Source organism: Dipteris shenzhenensis, chromosome 17, assembly GCF_047967505.1.
Source record: "Dipteris shenzhenensis isolate YYH24624 ecotype China chromosome 17, Dip_SZ_1.0, whole genome shotgun sequence".
Classification (NCBI taxonomy): Eukaryota; Viridiplantae; Streptophyta; class Polypodiopsida; order Gleicheniales; family Dipteridaceae; genus Dipteris; species Dipteris shenzhenensis.
This window is the reverse complement of record NC_141612.1, coordinates 36,538,770-36,565,135: the sequence shown is the minus strand read 5'-3', so window position 1 is coordinate 36,565,135 and position 26,366 is coordinate 36,538,770. Positions and strand designations below refer to the sequence as shown.

Sequence of the window (26,366 nt, the reverse complement as noted above, 5' to 3'; positions counted from 1 at the left end):
TCATTGGTAAGTGGGGTTAGAGCCTTTAAAAGTTGCCCCCAGGAAACCAACGTTTCCTTGGTACAAGAGGTTAGGGGCATTAATGTGCCACCTGTCAGGCATGCAGCGTACCAACTCCACTTTTAGCATCTTTCCTCCCCCTTTAGGGCAGATGGCGTCCAATTCTAGAGCTTATTCTAGAATTTGCCATCTTCCTTCTTCTTCCTCTTGCTGCGCCAAACCTTCTAGAGGTTGCTGGTTGCTATCTGTTGGCTGTTTTTCTCTGTTTTCTTGTCATCCAGCCCTGTTGCACACAGCCCGAGTCAGGGAGCCTCTACTGCGATATGCTGGAGCTCATCCTGGTGCAGATCTGCTGCTGTACGGCGCATTTATTAGGCTGTACAGACTGACAAACAGTCCGTACAGACTGTACGGACTTTTTCCAGGCTGCGGGGGCTGTGTACAGAGTGTACGGACAGGCCGTACAGCTTGTACGGCTGTTGCGGGCATCCGATGCTTGCACGCATCTCAAGGCTGGTTTCTCTTGCTGCAAACTAGGGTTTCTGGCTGTGAAACTCTGTTTTGAGGTCTTTGGCAGGGTTTTGGATACCTCGGGGACCTGTTCTTGTGAGGAGCAAGTGTTTTTGGTTGCAGCCCGTGCTATGGGCGCGCAATCCTGGATTTCCAGCGCAGTTTCTTTTTGTTTTCACTTTGGGATTTACTTCTAGTATTCTCTATTTGAGATTCTCTACGGGATTCCCTGGGTCTGTTGCAATCATTCAGTTACAGAGGGTGAATCCAGGTTGAGACCAGGTTGTTGAGGTCAGAGGATGCCTATGCCTTGCTCGATGCATAGTTTGCCAGTTTGATGCAGTGTGTGCCTAGTGTGGGCCAGTGAGATCAGTTCAAGGTGCGCCCTGGTTGTAATTTTGTTGTTACTTTTCACTAAAGAAGAATAAAGAAATACCGCAAGGGGTGCCAAGTGTTTGGGTCCAATTGGTGTCGTGGTGTGATCATTAAGCAGGGGCATTGTAGCCTCACCTGTGTTTTCTTTTATGCTATCTGAGGTTGGGTGCTAAGTGGCTGTAATTGACGGTGTGATCAGAGATAGTTGTGGTTTACCACCCTTTGGGGTTCCAAAGGCTAGTTAGACAAGAGGTGATTGTGCCAATGTAGCACAGTGTGCCTGCAGAGAGACTATGTGCTTGACAGAAGGTCAGTGCCACGTGGGAGATGATGAGTTGGCAGTACACGTGACAGTGATGATGTGGCACTTGATGACATGACAAGGTGGCGTGGCTGTGACATGGTTGCTGACGTGGCACTCAGAGGGCCAGTGCTAATGTGGCAATCCTACTGCCACGTGGCAACCTCTTGACCAAACCTTAACCTTGTGGATAAAATGACACGTGGCGAAGTTCCAACCAACCCACGGTGGATATGGGTAGGTGATGTTTAGGTGACAGAATATGCAGAGATGCCGATGGAATCAACGAGATTCCATTGATGGAATGGCATGATTCCCTAGACTCTGCGTGGAGGTCGCCTTATGGGCTTCGCTCATGGTCGGTGCACTATGAAAGTCGTCTAGACATCCATCGAGAAGGAGAGTCTTGTGAGACTTGGAGTCGCCTAGTCGTGGCAAAACATTGCAGATAGCAGATGGAGTCGGTTGTGTGGAGACAGCTACTAGAGAGGTGAGGTTGTTGGGCACAGAAGTGATTGTTCGTGGGTTGCCCGTGATGCAAACAAGCGCCTGTGGGTAAGGCTAGGCCCATGGAGGTCACTACTCATTGTGGCCTTTGTAGTTGGAGGAGCCGTGCTTAGTTGCTGGAGCTCGTATAGTTGGCCATCGAAGCTTGTCTGCCAACCATTCAAGCTACTCATAGCGGTTGTTGAAAAAGTCGTGTAGGCGATGGCACTGGCAAGCCGAGAGCTCTGGTTCGTGAGCGGGGCTGGACGTGGATGTGTAGAGGTCCCTGAGCTAGCACTGGCTTGCCACAGATTATAAGCTTCGCTAGGAGTCTTCATCTTCTAAGTTTCTAAGGAGCTTCCACTATCTACAACGAGCTCCATCCACTACAGCCTCTCCAAGTGGACTCCAACACAGGCATCTTCCATATCTCCTACCCGGCGGTCCATCAACGAGCGATGAAAGACATGGCAGCTCCAACAAAGGGAACCTGCAACACCTTTTGCAAATCTGCCTCCTACAACCTAAGCGACTTGGCTGACTCCTACCACAAGCAAGCACACAAAACTGCATCTTGGTCCTCTGGACGGCTCCTCCAAGGTCCTCCAAGCTACCTCTCCAACTCTACAACGACTAGGCGACTAACGAATGTGCCCGAGGTACCATCCACGTCCAACAACCAGCAACCAAGGGACTCCATCTCTCATCTCACAAAGGCTCTCCAAATAGAAAATCTCTCTAAATCTCTCACAATGGTTTCAAAGACAAGATTTTCTTTCAAAAATCTCAGGAACTCTCCCGATCTCTCTCAAATCATCTTACTCTTTCAAAAGAATCGAGCAATTATGAAGCTGCAATGGCCCTCCAATGGGGGAGAGTGCCCATGTGTGTGGGACACATGTACTTTTGCTATGGACTCCTGTAATTGCAAAGGAACATTGAGAATTGAGAGGGATTGAGAGAATGCAAGGGAAGGGAAAATAAATGCGAGACGTGAAAGGGTACTGCCCTTTCAAAATCGAAGACCCACGTACCCCATTTCAATACTCTTAGCCTATCATTCCTGAATTCCTACCATTCATATGCACCCATGCATCCTATCCATTCCTACCTCCTAGGACCTAGCATGTGTGAGTGCTCATCTTTATATAAATATCAAATAGTCAAATACACAATCCATGGCTCTCTGCCATTGTAGCTACCTAGCATACCTTCTATTTTACTACATTCCAACAATTAACCTGGACATGGTAAATTTGTTCAGTGCCAAATTCATGGCCAATTCCAGCAAGTATCTGGCTGTTCAATTCTAACCTGCAAGCTCCAAAGGAGACTTGGCAGGATAGAAACCAACCAAATCTGTCCTAGTAGCTTTAAAAGAGTCTTAGCAGGGAAGAGACCAGCAGAATAACCAAACCCTGGCTATCTCTGGCACACTGAAGGGTTATCTATAGGAAGGCAATAGGCAAGAGACTAGAAGGCTTTGAAAAAGAGAGAACTGTCTCGATCTGTCCTGGCAATCCTCTCACCAACCATAGACACTAGAAGATGCAAAACCAAATAGAGGACAAACCTTATGGCTGACCTGATGCCTTTGGATGCAAGAAACTAATGGGCAGCAATCTTTCCTTGATCCCAGATGATAAGTGATCCCTCCATATGTAAGGCAACAGCCTCTAGATGATAGGCAATCACTCCATGTGGAAGATGGCTCCCATTGATAACAAGATGGCATCCGTTGATAGCATGATGGCAAGCTCTGATAACAAGATAGCAAGCCGCCCTGATTCAAGAATAGCAGTCCAGAAATAAGGCAACAGCCTTAGATGCAAGATGGCACCCTCTAATAACAAGATAACAATCTCTGATGGCAGGATGGCAATCCTTGATGATCAGATGTCACTTCTGCTGCCCCCAACTGATAGGCAGCTGTCACGGGGGCGTGAAATTCTAGGTACTTTAATGAACTACAAGACCGTGACAACTTTGGTTTTAAAAGTCCAAGCGTGGGCTTAATAATGTGTAATTAAATGCGGCATGGTGCCTAGCACATAAGCGTAATTAATCCCTAGGCCCAAAGGCATTCCAAGGAATTAAAAGAGTGGTTGTTGGGAAATGATGATGTGGCATTTTTAATGGGCCCCCTAGAGCGCCATGTACCTTCAGTGGCCCCCCTAGAGTTCCAGGTGGCTCTAGTGCCTTCTACATGCTCCTTTGCCATTCCTGGACCTTCCTGGGCCTTCTAAACTTCACATGTGTGGTTTTCTCTCTCATCTTCTCCCTTTGTTGAGATTTTGGACTAGTTTTTCAGCCTCCTTCAGCTGAATTCCGTTTTTCTTCATAACTCCTCACCCGTTTGGATTCCTCGACTTCCGTTTGGCCCGATGGCTTCCCCTCTGCCTCCCCTTCGTAGTGATATGCTTTTCCCTCCGTGCGTTTGGTAGAACGGGCAGAGCTGAGCACTTCTTTTGCTGGTCGAATTTGCAAAAGTGGCTTTTTCTGGACCTTTTTTCTTCTACCGCCTCCTGGGCCTCTCCTCTTGCAAAGCTACAGCTTTCTGTTGAATTTCGAGTGGTCCGACGCGCTGGTTGACTGGTTTTTCTCAGTTTTGGAGGACTTTCCGGCGATGAAACTTCTCCAAAACCTTCTCAATGCATTCCTCTCTGAAGCACGCTTCTTTTAAGCCCAAGAACTCCCACTTCTTCGCGACAGAAGTGCTTCTTTTCGCATTTTTCAGTGGAATTCTTGCTGGTCGGCTCTTGTAAATGCTCTTTCTTCGTGCCTTTGCACTCCTCTTTGGCTGAGAATGCAATTGGGCATTGGCTACTATGTCCTCTTGGCGATTGAGGACTTGGTTCGAGTCTTCAGGGCTTGGTGAGTTGTGATTTTGCTACTGCAATGTCTTTTTGCCATAAGTTATTGGTTGGCCTCGTGTGCCGTCTCTTTCTTGGCTCACAGGTGCCCAGGCAGTGCTATATGAGTCATTCTTTGGTTGGGTACTTTGCTGATTTTATTTTGGAGCTTTGAAAAGCTTTGTGAATGCCATCTGGAAACCACTCAAAGAGAGTGCAGCTGGGGTGCAGTGTGATTGCATCTGGACAGCCAATGGAATTGCACTCGAAAAAGAGAATGCCTTTGGGTTGAGCCTACGGGTTAAGTGCACTTATGTGATGGTGTTATATGCTTGAAAACCTTGCGAAGGCTTAGTGAATTGGGGCTGCGTGCTCAGTTGCAGGGAAGGTCTCCCAGATGCAACTTGTAATCATTTCACTGTGAAATATAAAGAAATACCGAAAGGGGCGCCACGGTGTTTGGGGCCAATCGGGTGCACTTGTCTATGTCTGTTGAGCAGGGGCATTCTAGCCTCCATCCCTTTTTCAGTGGTTTTTTTTGTGAACAAATGGGTAAATGCCAAATGGTGATCATGCAATGGTTAATGGTTGTGATATATGCTTTCTGAGCTGTAAATAAGTGCTGAAGTGATTAAAGGTTTAGTTCCACTGCCCTCTGAGTGATTAGAGGCCGGTTTCAGCAGCAATCTCAGATAACAAGACCTTGATGGGCGGCAGCCTTCTGGAGTAAAGGCAGCAAACCCTAAGTGATATGTGACACATCTGGCACTTGAGAAAGATAGCCGGAAATCTCTGGGATTGCAGGCAGCAGCCAGAATATAATGGGAGGGGCTTCCAGACAACAGATAGCAACCTTTTGATGTCACAAGATGGCATGGCTGCACCTTCAGATACTAGGCGGCAACCTGTTCTTGCTTGACGACTCCTTGGAACCTGATAGGCAACTGATAACCTCAAACTCTGTGGCCAAGCACTAAACTGATTGACCGGTCTCTGAGAGAGCTGCCCGTTGATTTATAGGTGTCTATAGACTTGCTTTTTGCATTAATCCAAAAATAGTATTGCTTTAATATAAGTAACTTGCTTGGCGAGTAACCTCCAAAAATAGCCTTGCTTTAATGGAAGTAACTTGCCTTGCAAGAAAAAAAAAAAATTTACCCCTCTCTATGCCCTTCAATAACTTGCCTTGGCCCATGGAATTAATTATACTGAACCTGCCTTTTAACATTTCATTCATCAAAAGGCCATGGTGTTCATTGTAAATTACCCTAAGGTCTAGAATTTCATGTCTCGGTGACAGTGACTGGAGTCATTGTGAGGGAGGCCTTTCTAACTATAACCTTCTTATACCCGAACATCCGAAAAAGATGTCCTACTCCCAATTTCCAGGGTACAATTGATGACTCTCTTCTACTCAAATCCTTATGAATCATGAGACCTTTGCTTTCCCTCTTATGTAGCGACTTCTTTTTCTACATAAAGACCTTGACCATAAATAGCTCACTAGTGTTAGAGATGGGTACTTTTGGCAAAGCCCTCTCTATGCGTTAACAATAGGCAAGTTAGAGATAAAGAGATGATTGAAGCATGCTTCTGATCACATCCCTAGTATTGCACCAATAATATCTACTTCAAGATGGGTGACTCCTTGGCCACTCAACCATTGGTAACCTCTTCTAAGAGGTGATGTGTAAGAGGACCTTGACTCATTCACCCCTTATCAGATTTCCTTTACTCCAAGAGGAAATCAGGTCTAGTTTGATACGTTCATCCCTAGAGTACAATCAAACTTTTTTAAAACTCAAAATTGAGCGATGGGCAGCCAATTGGCTTTTGGGAATGAGAAAGAAAGAAGAAAGAAAGTGTATTATTGTCCACTAGAGGCCAAAATGGGCCCATGGGACATCAAGAACTCTGCATACAAGATAGCACAAAATCAACGTGCCCCAAAGAAGAGGCATCGTCGAATATCATCTAAGTGCTACGCAATATAATGCTAGTGAAAGTACATAATGTCAAATCTGAGCCTAAATACAGAGTAAACTAGATGCACGGAAACCGCCCCCGGATGCAAAATGGGGGGGATGAGCACAATATGCCAATGCAAAGATACAAGTGCAGGTGTCAATGAGTCTGAGAACCAAAATAATACTGGAAATCCTGTCCATCGACTCTGCCTCCTGCTATGAGAGTACAAATCTGGGCAAAGGTAAGGTGAGCGGCTGGTGGGGCGAGATCTCCATGAGTAAGTCTCCTCCGAAATGCTGCCATCATCCTGGATCGTCTGGAGATGAAGCGGCGAGTACGTCCCCTATGTAACAAGATCCTGCGGCGTCTACAAACCATCTCATATGTACATCCACATGGTGGAGGCATGTGTCCTGTGTGGGCTCTGCCGTCCTCGTGCTCCTCCTGGTCTCTGTCCTCTGGTATGGCGTGTGTCTGAGCTCTATGAGGCTGGGCTCTATCACGCTCCGGTCTGTGCTCTCTGAGGTAGTCTCGCCGAAGCATAGTGGCCTCCCTGACATAAAGGGCTAGGCAATGCTGATCCTCGTAGTCCATCACTCGTGAGAGAGGTCCAAAGCCATCCGTGAAGAGACAGTGGAATCTACCTCTGATCTCATAATATAGCGGGCATCTGCAAATGAAGTGCTCCTCTGACTCCACCTCTCCCATGGTGCAACAAGGGCAGATCCTGGTCTCTCGGCCTGGTCGCCGTCCATCCTCCATGCGTCGCATCCTACCAGCCTCTATCTCGAGCTGATGCGAAGAGACTCTAAGCTGGCCGAGGGCAATCCTCAGTGAGTGGGACATGTGGGTACCTGTATAGCCTGGTGGGATGACAAATCCATCCTCTGAGATCCGAAGGAAGTGGTCACGATATGTGGCCATCTTCACCGGAAGCTGCGTGGGATAAACCCAAGTGCGATACGTATGAAGCTGCAGCAAGTCTGCTCTCGTGACCGAGAGAGAGATGGGCATTTTTAGGTCCCTTATATGGGGAATTGGCTACATCTTAGAATTGACATGATAGAGTAGACTTTTATCCAACCACCTCAACCTTGTGATTGATCCCAAATCTAAAATCCATCATGTGGAGACCATTCCACACAGTTATGCCACATGCATGGTTTGGAAATCCATCATGTGGAGACCATTCCACACAGTTATGCCACACGCATGGGGCCAAACCATTCCCCACAAGAAGACACTTTCAAATAATCTATAGAAAGCATCTGAGACTCTACCACTTACATGACTTTGTAAATCCAACCAATCTCATGGGTGATTGGTTGTCATTGTAAGGTTAAGGTTGTTGTCTCATGGTAGACAAGAGCAACGCTTTGGATCGGATTAGAGACTTTGGCTCCTCTTTGTGGTATTCCTCTCTCAGCTAGAATGGCATGTGGCAAAGGGAAGTGCATATTGGTAAATTCCCCTAGGAAGATAACTCCATATTTCTAGTACTCTAGTAGTATAGGATACATGTTGCTTCCAAATACCCATTTGCCTCTAGCCCACCAATCACTTACTGAGATCCCCACGTGTAACTGAATACACACTAACACCTTGGAGGTTTGTCGAAGAAAAGATGATGTCCTTTTTCACCATCACCTCCCATTGAGGGGGGCATCTATGGATCTCTCTCCCATGGTCTCACTATAGTCACATCATCCACGGTGACTAAGTTAATGGTAAAGAGTTCACATCACAAGTTCCATTTAGTCAAATCCAAGCGATTACCATGTTAAGTAGGCTCAGTTCCGTGCTTGTCGAAGGGTTACACAACAATTCTAGAATGAATGTATAACTATGTCTTTCACCAACAAAACATCCATCGAGATAACAATCGTGGACATGCATGATTTACATCCTTCACATATAGTCCACTAAAATAAGCCTACAATGCCCTTGAATTTGCAAACAATGAATTGCAACCTTTTGTTCTACTGTGCCCATTTTGGACTTTCTTCTCCCCATTTACACAAAAATGAATTCACTAAGACATAGCATCCAAGAATTTGTATCAATGTGGGTAATCGTTTTACTTAGGTGACTTGCAAGCACGGCTTACAATATGCGCATTTGTGTATACACATGCTAGAGGGAAAATATTAAAATATGATTTTCAAGCACACTATAAAAGGCATTTGAAATACCTATGATCCGAGTTGAAAGCACGCGAGTTGGTGAGTGAAACTGCTGCTTCCATACCCAAATAATAGAGCATACTTTGCAAGGTAGTCTGCAAAACGACCTCAATACTTTCATTCATAGGATGAAAAAAAACAAAAAAGAAAAAGGAAAAAATGGACGCAAACCTGATGGCATCCCATCAAGAGTGCTAGTATGGTTGATCCTTAGAACAAACGAAGCATTGCAATATCTATCTAAAGTAATGAAGACAGCGGACCATGGTTTACTTACACATTTGAATATAGTAGACTAGACAAAATAACTGATTATCACTTTACCTTGCAATTTTGACGAACTACTGACGCCTCATCACGCACATGAAAAATGACTCTAGGTAACGTGACCTGAATCTGCCACAAACAAAATATATGTTTGAAAGCTCTAGAGAAAACCAATCAATGTCAACTTAGCAATTCAAAAGCTACAAATATATTCACTCGGCTAAGCCCAACGATTTTTTTTTTGGGCAAAGTAAAGACTTCCATTAAGTACGAACAAAATCCTCGAGAGCAAGCACAAAGTGGAAATACATCATGCAATGCATGAGAAAAAACCCCTCAAAAAGAGGTGGAAAGCAACTAAGGTTGAGGCTGAAAATGCCATCTCAACCCTATAGTAGACTCATAGAAGGGGGAACCTTTCCATTCTCTAAAAAACACAGCCCTTTTAACAAAAGCTGCTCAAGAGGATCCCTGCATGTTCGCCCAGATGGCCATCAATGTATGTATAGTGTCTGTCTATATACTGGCCAAAGTGTGAGAAGGGTGAACCTGGTTCCCGTCCAAAGCCTTTGTGCATCTGGCTCTCCAAATATGTCACGCTGGAATGCTCGCCAGTAACTCCCAAGAAGTATCCATAGAGGCATGCACAGCTCTAAAAGGAAAGTCGAGAACCTCATCTAGAGAGCACGGCTCAACTAAGTGGCATCGAATCGATAAAGCCCTATGTCTCTCTTAAAAGTCCCAAGGTTCTGAAAGAGAGAACCCAAGTCATAAAGAAGGGGGAATGGACAAAAGTACTGAAGATCCTGGCTATCCCCCTCCAAATAATCCTCGCATGTCTGCAATCCCATAAGCAATGCTGAACTAACTCCACAGCAGAAAGGCAACGAGGACAAGTGGGGTCGGCTCCGAACTAGGATCTCCACAGGTTTACTACAATCCCACCATGAGTAGAAAGCCAAAAGAAAAGACTGAATTTTCTTATCTTGTGGAAGTTCTAGAGTCTCTTCCTACAGTTCTTCTACAGGTCAGCTGAAATCTCAAACCCCTCCCAATAGGGAGCTCTAGACGGCCTCCAACCTCTACAACTCAGCTGAAATCTCCTAGTATTGCTAACAGTGTAACGAAAGAAGGGGAGGGCTCTTCTCTTGGTACCCTTCATCGATCCACTCCCATTCCCCTACAACCCATTGCAATAACTTTATAGAAACACCACTATAAAGCCACAATCTCCATGCATCCACGGTAATTGGGTCTAAGTACCACTCTGAGTCTGAACCATGATCCACAAGACCAACAACCCTGACAGGCTGAAACATCATCCCCGTTGATCTAGACAGCCTACCTCCTGCAAGAACCTCAAAAACCAGAGCATCCTCATTTGCACCATGAAAAAAAATAGCCTATATAGGAATGCTCGCTCTAGTGAAAGCTCCCATGATCCATCCAAGTGGAACATGAAACCGACATATCATCTGGAATGGCTACATCAGTCTGCTCAATTCTACATGCACTCCCTTTGAGATTGCTAACTAACTAAGCCTGCTTTTTGAAGGATTTCCAGGATCCTACAGTAGAGGCAAGGCCCCTTTCCTACCTAGAGCACTGCATGTAGTGAGAGATAACACGTGGTCTGCCATGCTCATCAAGTATTCCACATCACAGTTGCCTTTGATCTCTTCGTGAGAGGAAGGGGTAACTCTCTAAAGTGTACTCCTGAAATTGGCCCAAGCCTTAGGATAGTAGCCATAAGAGGGAAAGAAGGAGACCTGAGGTGAACTGAATTAGAAATCCATCTGGTACTATCCATCCACTCTCCTCCCGAAGGAGGTGTACAAGACTGTATGCTACGAATAAAGAGGTCCTTCCAAGGCTCTTGTCTAGGCAGAAGTCCCCTCACCAACATCTTGCAAAGCAAGGCCCTGCACTTCAAATATGGATCTATGATGTTGAGATCCCCTTCCCGTGTGGGGAGAATCAAGGTCTCCCAAGCCACCCTCGCTATAACATCTGTCGTGCCATCAATCCACTTCAAAGAAAGTTCTCTTGAGCTGAGTGACAATCTCTGAAACGTCACTAGCGAGAACATACAAACCAAGCCTGTTTAACCACCACTACTCTAGAGGCAAGGTCGAGCTTGGCTGAACTCTAAAGCGGATCTTTCTCCTTATACTCTCCAACACAGGAGAAAATTGTTGTGAAGGAGAGATACCCATACCAACCTGGCACTGCAAATACCTGACGGGAACACCCCTCTGAATCCAAGTGAAACCTATGTCCTTCCCCTGATTCGGGGTGTCCTCATCGTTGATCCAAAAGCCATTGTATTTATGCCAATTGATGTGTGCCCCCGCAGCAGCAAAATAAATCCAAGGCTATCCAAAATGAAGTCAGCATTTGTGGCATGGCATCCGAAAAAACACTAGTATCATCTGTCAGCACACTATATAGAAGCTCTTCTTCTTGTCTGAGGGAAGGTCTCAGCCCATAAATATCAGCTTGAGATCTAATGTAGATACTCATAGCTTCTGCCACCACGAACAAAAAGAGAAAAGGAGCAAGACGGCATCCCTGGCAGACAGATCTAGAAATCGAGAAACTCTCTCCCTTGGTCCCGCTAATAAGCACTTGCTGAGGGCTAATCTGTATAAGGAGAAAACCCCTCTAATCCAAGCATCTGTAAATCAACAATAAGCACCTGCTGAGGGCTAATCTGTATAAGGAGAAAACCTGTCCAATCCAAGCATTTGTAAATCAAAAGCGACGAAGGGTGCCCTTTCGAAAGCTCTACTCTACTCTATCATAAGCTTTTTCAAAATCCAGGAGTAGAATGGCTAGGCTCTCACCGCTCTGCATAGCCCACTCAAAAGCTTTCCAAAATGAGAAGATATAGTAAAAAATGCTTCTGCCATACACGAAGCCCGTCTGCGTATCATGAATAAGTTATGGAAGTATGGACTGGGAAGCTAGGATTTTATAGCAAGTGCCCAAAAGAGTAATAGGCCTCCACTGAGACACTAAATATATGCTACCCGTCTTTGGAATAAGATGAATAAGACCGTCTGTAAGTGAGTCCGATATCTCTCTAGAGTCCCAAACACCCTACAAGGTTGAGAGAATGTGATCTCCAATCATAGCAATGGAGTAAGCTCATCCGATTCCGAGCACTTACCCTTATGAGGGCAAGAAGCAGAGTCCTGAACTTTGTTGATAAACGGTGCTCAAGTGAGACCCACATATTTGGTTTCACCAACATAGCATATATGGCAGCATCTCTAGCCTATGTGTCCTAATATGTTGTGAGAAGGAATGCACTAAAATCTGTAGCTACGCATATGATGGCATCAGGATCTATCTACAAAACCATGTCTGAGTCAATAAGCTACGAGACACTTTTTCTACTATGTCTGGGGCCAAGAGAAGTGAAAAAATATTTATTGACTCTTCCTCTCATCTGAGTCTAAAATGACTCACGTGCATGAAACTTTGATCTATAGCAATATCTACTAAATCGAAGCATCTGTAGGCTCTTTCTGCTCTTCCCTTTGCAAGGCTGCCAACTACTGGCGAATGAGAATGTCATGCCTCCTAGTACACATCTTGATTTGGAGTTCACCACACTAGAAGAGCCGAAAGAACATGGAAATTGTCTTTTCTATTAGAATCTACGGAGTTATCTTCAGAAGTGAGTCAGCATGGGGAGTGTATGCCAAAGGTCTCCTACTGTGCTCTTTGAGCAGGTATCCCCACTACAGGCTCCAAATTTGTTTTTTTCTAGCATTCCAATCTACGTAGTCAAAGGAGGAGAGTCTTATGGGGAGACACAACAACCAATCCATCACTACTCTCATGGTCCTGAAATCCAATAACATCATTGCCAAATGTAAAGGGCACCAACTCCTCCCTAATCTTTGCCATATCTACCAAGACCAAAAAACAGTCCTATGTACTAGACTTGACACTAGAGTGTGAAGAATCCCCACACTCGAGGAAGCCCTCTTTTCTGAGGAAACCCGAGGTGCAACAGAGTAAGGGGGTTGCTTGGATAAACAGCTAGGAGCCTGGATGTCTGCATGAGGGCGATTACTAGTCCAAGGTTGGGACTGAGGTGTCTCTAGCAGGAGCTGAAGCATCAGATGGCCCCTTGTGAACTATAATTGATGAAGCGGTAGCCTCAGTCGCAACCAAAAAATAAATATCTCTTACCGTAATCGAAGAAGACCATCAAGGATCAAAACCCAAGGTGAAGGCTGAAAGAGAAATTCTCCAGGAGGCTACCACCAAGGGGTTAGGCTTGAGCACCGGAGCGTGGTCTCAAGAGAATCAAAAACCACCTGAAAGAAGCCTCGTCCCAATAAGTGTACATATGAGAGGTGAGGAGCGAGGTCTTTCAGTTAGGCCAAAAGCATCCAATCCCTGGCTTGTGATCTGGAAGGGTGGGACCCATGGATGCGAGCAAAGAGAAAAGTGGAGCTTTCAAGCTCTACATCCTTTCTGAGCTACTGCAAATCGTCTTTTGAAAAAACAACTATTGAGGATTGACTGAGTAGGAATCAAAGCTAAGAGGGGCTGAAAGAAATGTTTTAAGAAGAAGGACGGGAAGGGCTGACAAGAAGAAGGGCTCAGGGAAGGGGAAGGGGCGCTGATGAGTGTAACAGTAGTTACTTCCAGCTTAGCAGTTAGCTCTATTTTAGTAGGAAACTACTATGTCCTTTTGTAAATGCTACTTTAAATCATGTAATGCCACGTGGCAGCCCTTGGGAGTTATCCCATTAGCATTTAGTGTTGCTGGCCCACTTTCCCATAATATAAAAAGGGGCTTCAGCTGTACTTCCAAGTACCTTTTGATCATAATACAAATTGGAGTCTACTCCCTTTGGTGATTGATTCAATCCCAAGAGGACCTCCTAGCAATGGCTAGCCAGCCCATGGAGCTGCAAGTCCATGCCCTCTCATGTGAGAGTGTCTCTAACCCTACCCCTCTACCTTTTCTGTTCTTTTTACTAGTTTAAATGACAGTTTAGTAGTCTAGTAGTTGCCCTTGTTAAATTTGGTATCAGAGCACTTTTCATGGAAAATTGTGGGGTAAATCATGTCCAAACTTGCTGAAACTTGGAGCATGGCATCTTGAGGCCTATCCCTACTTCTGTGCAACAATTGGTCATGGTCAGGTGTCCCAGTCAGCTGCTGCCACATGTCGGACTGTGCAGAGACCCTAAATTTCATAGTGCTCATAATTTGGGGCTTTTAGCATAACTGGATAGCCCTTGCTTCCCTGATCACTTCTATGTGCATGAAACACAAAATGGTGCAGGTCTGACCCACAAATTGCTCGAAAATCTGACTGGCGCAGGTGAATTTGACCTAAATTGATCTAGCCAAGTACTGCTCAGAATTTGGGGCTTCTTGCATCAAGCTGGTCGACCTAGTCTCTACAGGATTGCTTCTAAATTTTGGTAAGTCCAAGTGGGGGAGTTATCAGCGTTTTCGACTGACTGTACCTCCATTTCTGCTTCGAATTAGGGTTTCCCTGCTGCATATAGTGATACCTCTCCTTCCAAGGAGTCACCTCAGCCTGTGGAGCACATGAACTAAATTTGGAGTCCATTGAAGATCGTTTATCTTGAAATCTGCTCGAAATTCAGCTTACAGGTGACGTAGTTCTACTATCCCATCAGATACTTTGAAAAATTTTTGGGGCTTTCTGATTTTGCAGGCCAATCTACTCTATTCTATCTTGCCTAGCAAAAGAAATCTTATGGCACCAAAGAAATTTGCATCTAATTCCAGTAGGGGGAAAATATCTCAAGATCTAAGATCTGATATGGAGTATGATGAAGCTCAGTTAATGAGCCAGGCAGAAGAGCAAGTTGGAGCCCTGGAACTTGGGGATGAAGTCCATATTAGTGAGCAAGATCCAGAAGATGAGGGATTGGCAAGAAGGCCTACCTCCCAATCACCTCTCAAGTCTCCTCTTTCCAGGCCTGGAGCAGCAACAGCAAAGTATTATGGAGAAGCAAAATAAAATGATGCAGCATCTTATGGATAAGCAGCAAAATCTATTTGGTCAAGTTGGGCAGCTCAATTTAATGCTGGAGCAGAAATTTGATGATGTGGAAAGAGAATCCAAGACTAAGTTTGACTATGCTTTCACAAAGCTAAGAAATATGAGGAGTGATGTGAATCAAGTGAGGAATAAAGCTGAACCTAGAGGGAAGGAAATCCTAAGGGAGGATGTTCCCAAGAAGGTTATGGAACCAAATCAGGGTGGTTTGAACTCAGGAAAAGGCAGATTTATGGCAGAGTCTAGAAGATCTCGTCCACAACCACCTTCCTATCATGTGCCCCCATGGAATGCAAATCTGTCAGGTACTACAGAAACAAGTCCAGCTCATGTGCCAATTCCAGAAGGTGGAACCAGTTCATCCAAAGTGTACCAAGTGTCACTTAAGAGAGGTGAAATTTTGACACAACAGCTGATGGCTTATAATCAGTTAGATTCAGATGTTGAAGAGGCTATGTCTTTCACTCAGTTTGTGAAGTCCACTCAGGTTGATATTCAAAAAGAAATAGAGCAAGGTTCTAGTATGGGCAAGGACTACAAGGACAAAAGAGTGCTGCAGAAATTTAAGGGAGAGTCCAACTCACCAGATGAGCTTTATGAGTGGTTAAGCAAGTTGGAAGATTACTTCAAGTTGAGCCCTAGAACTGATGCTGCCAAACTTCAATTTGCAGTCCTACATTTAGAGGACTATGCCCACACATGGTGGAGGCACTACTTACAAGAAGTGGAAGGGGGCCTTAGACTACCTATGGCCACATGGGAGGAGTTCAAACAGGAAATGGTTGTCACCTTTCTCTCTCCTTTGGTTGTAAATCAATACTTGTGTCAATGGTATGATTTGGTTCAAAATGGAAGCTTTCCCTGTTTGTGAGAGAGAGAGATGAAAAACAGAGAATGATTAGGTTTATTCATGGGCTTCAATCCTCTATTTCTTCTGACGTGATGGCCTCAAGACCAAAGTCATTATGAAGCCATGCAACTGGCTGAATTGTATGAGCCCAAGTATAATCCAAGGGAGAAGGTCATTGGGATAGGTACTTTCCAGAAGCAAAGTACAACGGATTATGGTGTGAGGAAGTCTATGGGTGAATAGAAACCTAAAATGGGGTATAAGCCTTCTCAATCAGCCTCAGCTTATGGTGTACCAAGTAGAACAACTCCCAAATATCCTACCCTCAATGCTTGAAAGACTACTCCTGTTGCCAAAGAGTCCAAAGCTGATGGAAGATATCTAGACCTTGACAAGGGCTGGAGGGAGGTTCAAACACGGTTTCCCCAATCACTAATGGATGAGAGGAGAAAGAAGTGACTATGCTTTAGGTGTGGAGAAAATTGGAGTGTTGATCACAACAAATCATGCAAGGCTAGGTCAGCCTCAGGTAAGCTGAGCATGATCATTGAGGTTTCAGAATCTGAGGAGTATGAGGAGCCTGAAGAGTACCATGATTGTGGTCAAGAAACTCCAAGAGATGATGAGATAGAGGATGAGAACTTTGTCTTCAATCCTAGGGGTCTCAATCTTGGTGAGTTGAGAGCCATGGACAGCTCTAGGACATAGAATTTACTACCATTTGCTGCTCAGTCCATTTCAGATGTAACTACAGCAAGGAATGGCACAAGTCATATCATAATGAGGATCCTTTTGCTTGCCGTGAACCCAGCAGAGAAGCTGAAGGAAATGGAATTGTTAGTGATGAAGAAGTGGCATGGGATACTCAGTTAGAATTATACGTCATTTCCAGCAATGCTCTAAGTGGGATAAGTGGACCTACTACTTTTAGAGTCAAAGGGCAAGTTAAGGGCAGAGATGTCTATGTACTTGTGGACACAGGAAGTACTCACAGCTTCATAAATTCCAGGTCTATTCAATCATTTAAGCTCCCAAGTGGTGAACTACCTCACAGCTTGAAGGTGGAAGTGGCTGATCGAGCCTACACTCCCAGCCAAAGGATTTGCAAAGATGTGGATATTAAGCTCTCTTCAGAATACCCTTGTACTGTGGATTGGCTTGGAACACTAGGTAAGTTCAACATGGATCTCAAAGGGATGACCATGACTTTCCAAGATGGGGCTAAGGAAGTTTGTTTATTCGGAATTCATCCTCAGAAATTACAGTTGGTCACTGCTAAACAACTTAGAAGACTCTTGAAGAAAGAGGTGAGTGTTGGGATAAATGTGATCAAGGGCTTGTTCTAAGGTGCATGTGTGCATCTAGGGGAGTCACGTGTGTGTGTGTGTGTGTGTGTACCTAGTGCTATGAGGTGTCTAGACCATGACATAAGTGATGATGTAAGTGCAAAGCCCCCACCTGGGAGGTTCCTTTTATTTAGCCAGTTCCTATGATGTAGGGGCTGATTGCCACTGATGTAGGGGAGGTGCCTATGATCTAGGACACCTTCCTCTTCTCTCTATATAAGGGAGCCTAGGGAGCATCACTTATGCATATTGTGCGACTGTCAGGAGGTTGAGTCGGAGGAGCATTTTATTTTCAGGTGCCCAATGTACTACGAGATCCGAGGTCGCTACCACTACCTCTTCAGAGACAGCTCCGGGCTCCTTTCCAGATTCCTCGCCTACCCAAATCAGAGATGCCTCGCGGCCTTCATTCACGAGGGGGTCCGACACAGAGAGTACTTAATTAGGCGATGGGGCTTGGCCACATCATCAGACACCTCTCAGAGCAGGATCACAGAGTTCTTCCCATCGAGTGACATTGATCGTCCAGTCTCTAGCCGTAGGCGTGACAGAGACCTCGACCCGACGACCGCAGCACGACACACAAGACATCGAGGGGATACACAGATCACTCTGGGGGACCTCCCGTCATTGTTTAGACCCGAGATACGTCCCATGGGAGTCACTGTGGCTCTGGTCTTGCATCGAGCCTCGTCCACGAGACCGAGAGGTACAACACCCCTTGACAGGCACCAACATCCCATCACCGGCTATGCACCAGCTAGGGCGACTTGACATACGGAGGATTCCGCTCCACTCCAGTCCTTTTCTTTTCATTGTTACATCCAGATGTATTTGATTTGATTATGTATGATCAGACTTAGGATTCAGCATGGGTGATGATGCTCGTTTCAGTAGCTCCACCCTTACTGTGATTTGTATCAGGTTTTCTTTCAGTCTCACAGACCCATTGGTCTTCCGAAAAGACTGTAATAAAATTTCTTTCTTTCTTTCTACTCAAGAAATATGTGGGCCCAACCATTCCAGTTGCAGCAGATTTGCCTCCCATGGATGAATCAGGTCAAATTGAGTATATTCCAGAAAAGATCTTGGGCTATAGAGACAAGGTACTTAGAAATAAAGCCATGGTGGAGTATCTCATCAAATGGAAAGACCTACCTGAGGAGGAGGGTACATGGCAGCTAGAGAGCATTTTGCAGGAGCATCCATATCTCATGGATTGAGTCTATGCCTACTTGCTCATACCAGGCTGAAGCCCTCAATATGCTAAAAATTTGTAGAGATCATGTAAAATTTTCAATTAAATGATAGCTCTACAAATAAAAAGATAGAGAAACATCATACATAGCATGAATATCAAATTATGGAATAAGAACTGCATAAGAGCATCAAGCACCTGTTCTGTGAATGCTTCATGCTGAACTGGTCCAAAGTGGGTGAGAACTCCTAATGCTCCAAAGGATGCAGCTCGTATATTCACATCTTTCCGTATCTGCATTCACACAGTTTTGAACTTCAATAGATGATGGTTTTTAATGTACAAAGAAAAATTCTGTTATCTATGAAATATTGAGATAGCCAAAGAAAACAAAGACATGGTTATTTCAGACAACAACATCCAGTACAGGAAACAGAAAATTATGCAGTGATCTTGAAATCCCTATTACGGTGATCCTATTTACCACAACCCAAATAGCATCATATTCCTTTTCTAGCCTACAGTACTCTAACCATGAAACCATAGAAATACTTTACCCATTGCAACTGGGAACCTCAAGTGAAGCAACATGGCCTAGACCCTGTTTGGAAGATGGTGTCAATCTCGAGCATTGTCATAGGAAACTCTGCCTGTATGATCTGGTCGGGGACTAAAGGCATACTCAGAATCATCATGGATCCCATAGCCTACATGTAGCCTCTCGAAATGTCGCCACTTGGTCGCGGTCAGGTCATACCCCTAAAGGGATGCTGTGCGCATGGCTCTCAGCCTCACCAACATGTGAAATAGCCATCCCTTTGTCGGGGGGGTCCTGAAAATGTGCCTGAAATCATTGCCGCTCTAGTTGAGCAAGAGCTCCCTGCCCTCGTGTAATCATGCCCTGGCTGCGTAGATCATCATGAAGATGAGCCCCGCAAAGACTACCCCTAAGTAGGTATAGGACTGTATGATCTCCACTGGCTCTCTCGGTAGGTGAAGCTCTGTCGATGAAGTGCTGGCTGTGAGGTGTTAAAAATCATAACCTTGGTCTTGCCAAGGTCAACTCTCAAGTGTCTCTCTCTACAAAACACCTCCAGGACATCTAGGTGTCTCTGTAAGTCTTGCTGAGGAGGATAGAAGGACTATGTCACTTGCATACAATAGTATCTGTATCATCAGATCAGCCAGCCGATCAATCCCTCACCTCCCAGTTGGTCAATGAATGTCGTGAACTCATCAATATATAGCCCAAATAGTGTCAGTGAGAGAGGGCACCCCTGCTTCACCCCTATTGTGCTCTCGACCTAGCCTGACAGGCCTCTAGGGACACATACTCTCCCTCTGACTTGACTCATACAAACTCATCACTCCCCAAATCATGACATCTAGAATCTGCATCTCCTATAGTCATCTGATCATGCAAGATCATGGGACTGTGTCAAAGGCCTTCCAAAAGTCTACAAAGCACGCATATGATGATGTGTCTAGGGAAAAATAGGACACTGAGATCAAGAGCAGTCGTGTATATTGTGGCTCGAATCGAACCCACATATGCCGTGCATGTTCCTTCTTCTGCATCGCAGAGATAAGCAGTCCCTCCATCACCTCGTATCCCACTATCCCTCCATAAGCTCCAGGTGTATCCCGTCATTATCGGTAGTCCTCTCTCAGGACTCATGCGTCTCAATGTAGAATATCATCTCCTTGTCAGTGTAACTCTCTAGGATGAAAGTGCAATTCCATACTGCTATCTTCAATCCGTGTTGTCCCCCAACCTATGGCCTCGGCACCGTTATGTGTTGTCCCCACCTCTTTCCCCTCTTCTTTCTATCCTTTCTCAGATTATGAGTTTCCCACCTCTATAGACAGACCACTTTCCTTCATCTCTAGCTGCCATGACATGTATTATACCCTCTCTTCGGTGCTCCTACTGCAAGAGCATAAGATCTCATCCTGATATGTTTGGTTCCCTTCAGCGTGGCTCTCATACTCACAAAAGTTTATTAAAATTCTTCGGAAGACCAAAGGGTCTATGAGACTAAAAGAAACTTGATACAATAATCTGGGCAGTGGAGCTGCTAAGGGGGCAGTCCATAATCATGATCATAACAGCACCAATACATAAAGAGGATCTCCAAGACGAGGAGTCAATCTAAGAACAGGGCGTCACCATGTGAGGCTGCTATGGTGGCATATAACCTTTGATGGGATGCTACTGAAGGCCAAAAAATTTATTGCCCTCTACTGAAGCAAATAATTAGAAGTGAGGATGATAGTGAGGACCACTTCACCTATTGGTTGAATGCAAACACATACTTTGAGGGCTTGGTCTACCCCATCTAGCGATGGGTGGGCTAAATTAGAACCCAAAATAAAATTACTAGTTGCCGAGCTAACTACAGACCGGATTCTAAGTGATGTTTTTGAGCAAGATTGTTATATATAAAAATATATATTAAACCAATATTTTGTTGATAGGGTGGAAAGAAAGATTGTATTTAAAAGTTTTCGCCACTTATATATACATTGTGATTACTTTTGCCCAATATAACATTAAGAAGTCAAGTTGTATACTTGACTAAGTTTCCACCGGTATCTCTCCCTCAAAAGCCCATTTGTAAAGCAGTATGACAGATCTCGAATCCTCCATTATATTTTAAAGGGGGGAGAGGAGAAAGACTGGAATGATTTTTTGGAATCTAGCAACACATTCACAAGCCCAAGATGGATTTGTTTCGACCTTAAATTTTAAATCCTACCAAGGTCTATACTCATGACGATTTTGATAGGCCATCCAGATGGATGGTCTACAGTGATATATGACAGTGTAGAGACTATTGATGGAAACATCATAATTCCTAGCTGGTAGGAATTCAGAACCAATACAAATGGGCCCTTAATTTCAATAGTTGGTATAGGATTAATATTTTCCAGATGGATTGGTATTTGGCTAAAGAACAAAGGTATCTAGTTTAAAAACCAAGGTTCTTCAAGGTTTGGCCAATACTTTAGTAAAGCTAATCACTTTACTACGGCCAATGTGATTATGAATAAAGTTCGTATTGAGAACTTCAGTTGCCTGATACTTTGTTGTATAATGGATATCCTGTTAGCAAGGAGTCTTTAAAAAGACGTACCCAATGGATTTTGGGTAGCACATACCAGATAATATTTGATAGCATGACAAGTAGTTTACTAAGTGATCATGACATTTGGTAAGCTGGTCACTATTGGCTTATTTAACTTTCTGTTAAAGAAGTTAATAAGAGTGCAATAATTAGTTTCTCAGTCACCAATTGCACTGATACTTCTCTCTTGTGCCTATGGATATTCAGATGAATTCTAAGGGTTTATATTACAGATACTACCCTGCAGATACTATACTGAATCCAGATTCTAGATCTGAAAGAGAAGTATACTTTAGCGAAGATTGGCATGACTCTGACAGATTACAACTCTGACATGGTTCCGAAAAAACTATCATGATTTCGAGATGAATCAGAATCAGGAAATTCAATAGGATGTTGAATGTAGCTTACTGAAACCTCAGATGAGATTGAATCAATTTACCTTGCACTGATTCGAAGTTGCTTTGTAAATACTTCAAAATTTACCTTGCTTGGTAATTGCATAGATGCCAAGTTGCCTTGTGGATACTGCCTTACAATTATTGCTATTGGAATCCGATGCTTGATTGAGAACTATAGTTTGTGAATCCTTAATTTAGTTTTCCTACCCTGATTTTTGCCAGCATAAATCTATTTTTAAAGGTGGGAGAATGTTATGTTCATAGTTGGACTAACTAGGGCCTACGCAAGGTTGGACTGCCTTTGGTCCTGCCTTTGGTCATGACCAGGCTAACCTAGGATCTTGGATTGGATCTACAGTTACGGCATAGTCTAACCTAGGGTTGCTATTCCAGGATTAACAAAGCTAATGGGGTGAAGCATGGGCTCCAAGTAAAGCTACTTTGGGCATGCAACCTAAGTTTAGGGCTCACTACTAAGGATAGCCAATGCTTGCCTCTAAGTTGGATTACGGGCTCAGTGTCAGGGGTCTTAGGAGTTGGAGTCTCCTCAAGACATAGACCTGCCAGCTAGGGAGCAGTAGTAGCTAGAGGAAGGGGCATGTGGTATGGGACGGATACTTGACCTTGATGCTGGCTGGTCTAGACCTTAGGCTCGGGGCTGACTTGGCATACTCAGCTATGGCTGGGAGGTGATCTGCTAGTTCGAACCCCTATGGGTTGTTTTATGGGATTGTCCCGCCGTACCTTGCACTTTGGCATGAAGTTGAATGCCCAAGGTCAGATGTTTATTTGACCAGATTTGGGCTGTTTCAATGTGTGTTTTCAGTAAAATCCTGCATCTAGCTATTCATAAATGGTGGAGAGATCATGTTACTTTTTTTTTTTTCGCAAAAAAGAGACTTCTACTAAGTAAGAAAGAAACTCGCTAGAGCAAGCTCTGTGCGAAAATACAACATGCTAAGCATGTAATAAAAAACTCCTCAAAAAAATGAGGTAGAAAGAAACCAAGGCTGAGACTGAAAATGCCAACTCAACCCTGTAGAAGTCTCCGCAAAGAAGGGAGAGTCTCTCCAATCCCTGAGAAAAGTAACTCTCCTGGAGGAGGCTACTCGCGAGGATCCCTGCATGGTCGCCCAAATGGCCATCAGAGTGTGTACCGTATCTGTCCAAGTACTGGCCAAGGTCTGAAAAGGGTGAACCTAAGAACCCTCCATAGCCTCAGTGCATCTGGCTCTCCAAATGTGCCATGTTGCAATGCTAGCTAAAACCTCCCATGGAGAGTCAACCAAGGAATGAGCAGCCCTGAAGAGAGTGGCCGGAAGAAGACTATGTGCCAAAATTGTGAGTCAATCAATATTTAGAAAGGATTGCATGCACACATAGTTGTTGAAGTACCCACATGGTGATTTTTAGTCTCTTTAGTATTTTTTGGAGTCGAATTCTCTAACTACTTTTGGGCTTTTGAGATAATCAAAGAATATCCAAGCATACCATCCCGTCACATAGAATGTTCAATAGAAAGGGCCAAATTTGGCATTGCAATGCATGCATGCTATTTTATTGAGCAATAAGTTACAGTAAACTAAACGAAGACTGAAGTCTCCATTAAAATGTAATGTCCCACACTAAATATTCAATTAACATGTGTACTTCTAGGAAGTTCAACTTATAGTTGTAAATCAAAACCTAGGCAAAGTAAATAGAGAAAAGCATGGAAAAGAATAGAACGAGGACTAAAGAGAGAAAGGTAATGACATTACAAGTTCTACAATAATCTAGGGCTCTTGTATGTCGTCTCCTCTCTTGAAGAGTTGTGAACCCTTTTGTAGTTCGCCTTAAATATGCAGTTTCTGTTACTGCCTCTTTGTTTCATCATGCTGGGGAAGGGTCTCCCCTTCTCCATCCTATTGTAATCAGAGACCTACTTACATGGTCCATGATTTATGGTTTGTATTACAATCAACACCAAGACAGCAAGCGGATGACAACCAGGCCAGCCTACTTAGTCGAGGACACTGAAAATCAGCCCCTTATGTAGAGTACGAGCAGGTCCGGACTACACGATGTTAATTTTTTGCAGGAGCCTAGGCAAGGGGCAAATTGTCGATGCTGAGCCAGGGTTCAAGCTGTGGCAGCAGAGGAGGTTTCCATCCATACTAACTTTAAGAAATGGATGGAAACAGCCGTGGATGGTTTAAGGATGCTGCATCAAATAGTAAGATCTAAAATTAGCCAGGTCTCATGAAAAGAAGCTTCACATCCATTGCCACAAAAGACAGAGGCATCAACTTTCCTTCAGCGCCATATTCAAGAAACAGATCATTATCAAGGGAAGAGAGGAAGAAGAAGGATGGGGGGCGGCAGGGCATTGGTAGGCTCATGCTGCCCGCCAACAAAAGATGAAGGTTAGGGCATACATTCAAAAGTTATAGAAGACCTACGCTAAGATGGATTTAAAATAATGGGAGAATCTGGTACAGAACAGTTTATGCTTATGTACAAGATTACTACAAGTTATGATGCACCATCCTGGTGCTAATTTTCTGCAACATGAACAGGCTCATAAACATGTAGACGAATTTCCATCAATTTAAACTAGGTTTCAACAGTTAAAAAACTCATGCTTATTTTACCAACCCCGTTTTACCAATATTTCTTCATCTCTATGTTAACACAATGCTCAAAACTGGATTTGCCAGATGACTGAGGTTCAGACTGGATTCTGTATCTCAACGATTTCTGTTCGACAATAAAGGTCTGTCAAATTGAATATAAGCCCTGCCAAGCTATTGCTTTAAGCAGAAATTTCCTAAAGGTGCTATTTCAAAACCTTGAAGGAATCTTTTTTTTTTTTTTAAAGCCTTGAAGGAATGCAGTGAATATATCTATATTTTTAAAAGATACATCATAACACCTCTCAAAAGGGTGGGCTTGAGTCAGTATTCCAACCTGGAGCATTCGCAATCGTGCACATAGGTTCAGAAGAAATGGAGCAACTGTCTCTTCAGTTGCATCCTCCAGGACCTGATGGATTTTCAATTAGCTGAACTTGCAAACAAATCCTAAATCTAGTAATTCTTGCCAGGGCATGACCTGAAAAAAAAGTTCAACAACTAAAAAAGCAAATTTCCGAGTCCACACTTGCAACCCGTGCCCCCGACACCACTATCCACACACCCACATCACCATGCCCGCTCACGAGCATGCACACATACATATATGTGTATGTAGAAAAATATAAATACAAAGATTGTTACCACTTACTACAATCAATCCCTGCACGACCGTTACGACCACTTCCTCCTCAACATCTTCGATCAAGGCAATCATGACAGTAAGGACCTGTGATGTGTAGTTGGGCATCTCTTCCTTTGGAATCTGAAATTTTATGACAGAAAGATTAGAACATTAAAGAAAAATGTAATCAATTCACATCAGCAAGGCTTCTTTTAATGACTCACCTCCACAAGGCCTTTTATGCATAATCGTCGCACCACCCATGATTCATCACTGATTTGAGAACTCAATGCCCCAATGAGATGACTCAGAAGTGTAGGGTCTCTTTTACTGTGAAGCATAGGATTCATACTATCAGGACTCGAGCAAAAATGAAAGAAGCTGGCTCTTTTTCTCCAAACACAAAGCACACCGATGAATCCATACAAGTTTTGTAGGCCATAATGACAATACTTATTGTGCTTTCAATCCCTTCAGGTCGCAGCTTTATCCATCGTACTTGCATGCAAATGTTTACAGTTCTGATTGTTTGGCTGATAGTTTAAAATTGAAATTATATTCTAAAAAAAAAGTGATCAAAAGGGCAGCTACATTGAGCATGGAGAATCAAGAAACAAAACGAGTGGATGACAAAAATCATGAATGAAGATTAATAGAATTGCATGATGCAGTAAGAAGAGAAGCGGGAGAAAAGTCTCCAACCTGCTCTCCACGTAGGTATTCTATATAGGCTCCAAATATGGGCTCACCTAGCATTCCTGACTGTGTAATCAAAGCAGAAGAGTGTCCTATGGGGGGACATTGCATCAATCCATTGCCACTCTCCTGGGTCCAACAGTCAGTGCTGCAAGGGGCCATGAAATACAATGACAAGAGAGAGGTGAGAATATATGTACCATCACCCACCAATGGACATCCCAGTCATCAACAAATTACTCATTCCACATAATGTGCTGTTTCTTCCTCTCCGCCTAAGTTTGAGGGGACAATCCATGAGAGGGATACTCTGATCTGATACCAAGCTTTCGATACGGAGTGCAACCAGAATCTGTTGAGTAAAGAACTCCTTCCAAGGCTTATTACTAAAAAAGAGTCCCTTGATGACCATAGCAAGGCTCGGCACTAGATGCCAGGATCAACAATGTTGAGGCCTCATTCATGTCTAGGTAAGATGATAATGGTGCTCCAAGCTACCCTTGC

The 26,366-nt window shown here is 44.0% G+C and overlaps 1 protein-coding gene across 4 annotated transcripts in view; it reads right to left on the bottom strand.

Moving 5' to 3' along the window:
• LOC147892054 (ARM repeat superfamily protein) overlaps nt 1–26,366 on the bottom strand; it is a 248,375-nt gene that overhangs the window by 30,672 nt on the left and 191,337 nt on the right. For 3 of the 4 annotated variants that reach the window (XM_087388218.1, XM_087388216.1, XM_087388219.1), the window contains exons 43-48: nt 25,391–25,496; nt 25,194–25,307; nt 24,879–24,953; nt 18,599–18,694; nt 9,000–9,071; nt 8,685–8,770 (exon numbers count right to left, since the gene is read on the bottom strand). In XM_087388218.1, the coding sequence (XP_087244344.1) occupies nt 8,685–8,770; nt 9,000–9,071; nt 18,599–18,694; nt 24,879–24,953; nt 25,194–25,307; nt 25,391–25,496 (549 nt within the window). The remainder of the gene's footprint in view (nt 1–8,684; nt 8,771–8,999; nt 9,072–18,598; nt 18,695–24,878; nt 24,954–25,193; nt 25,308–25,390; nt 25,497–26,366) is intronic. The other variant, XM_087388217.1, reaches the window with a different exon arrangement.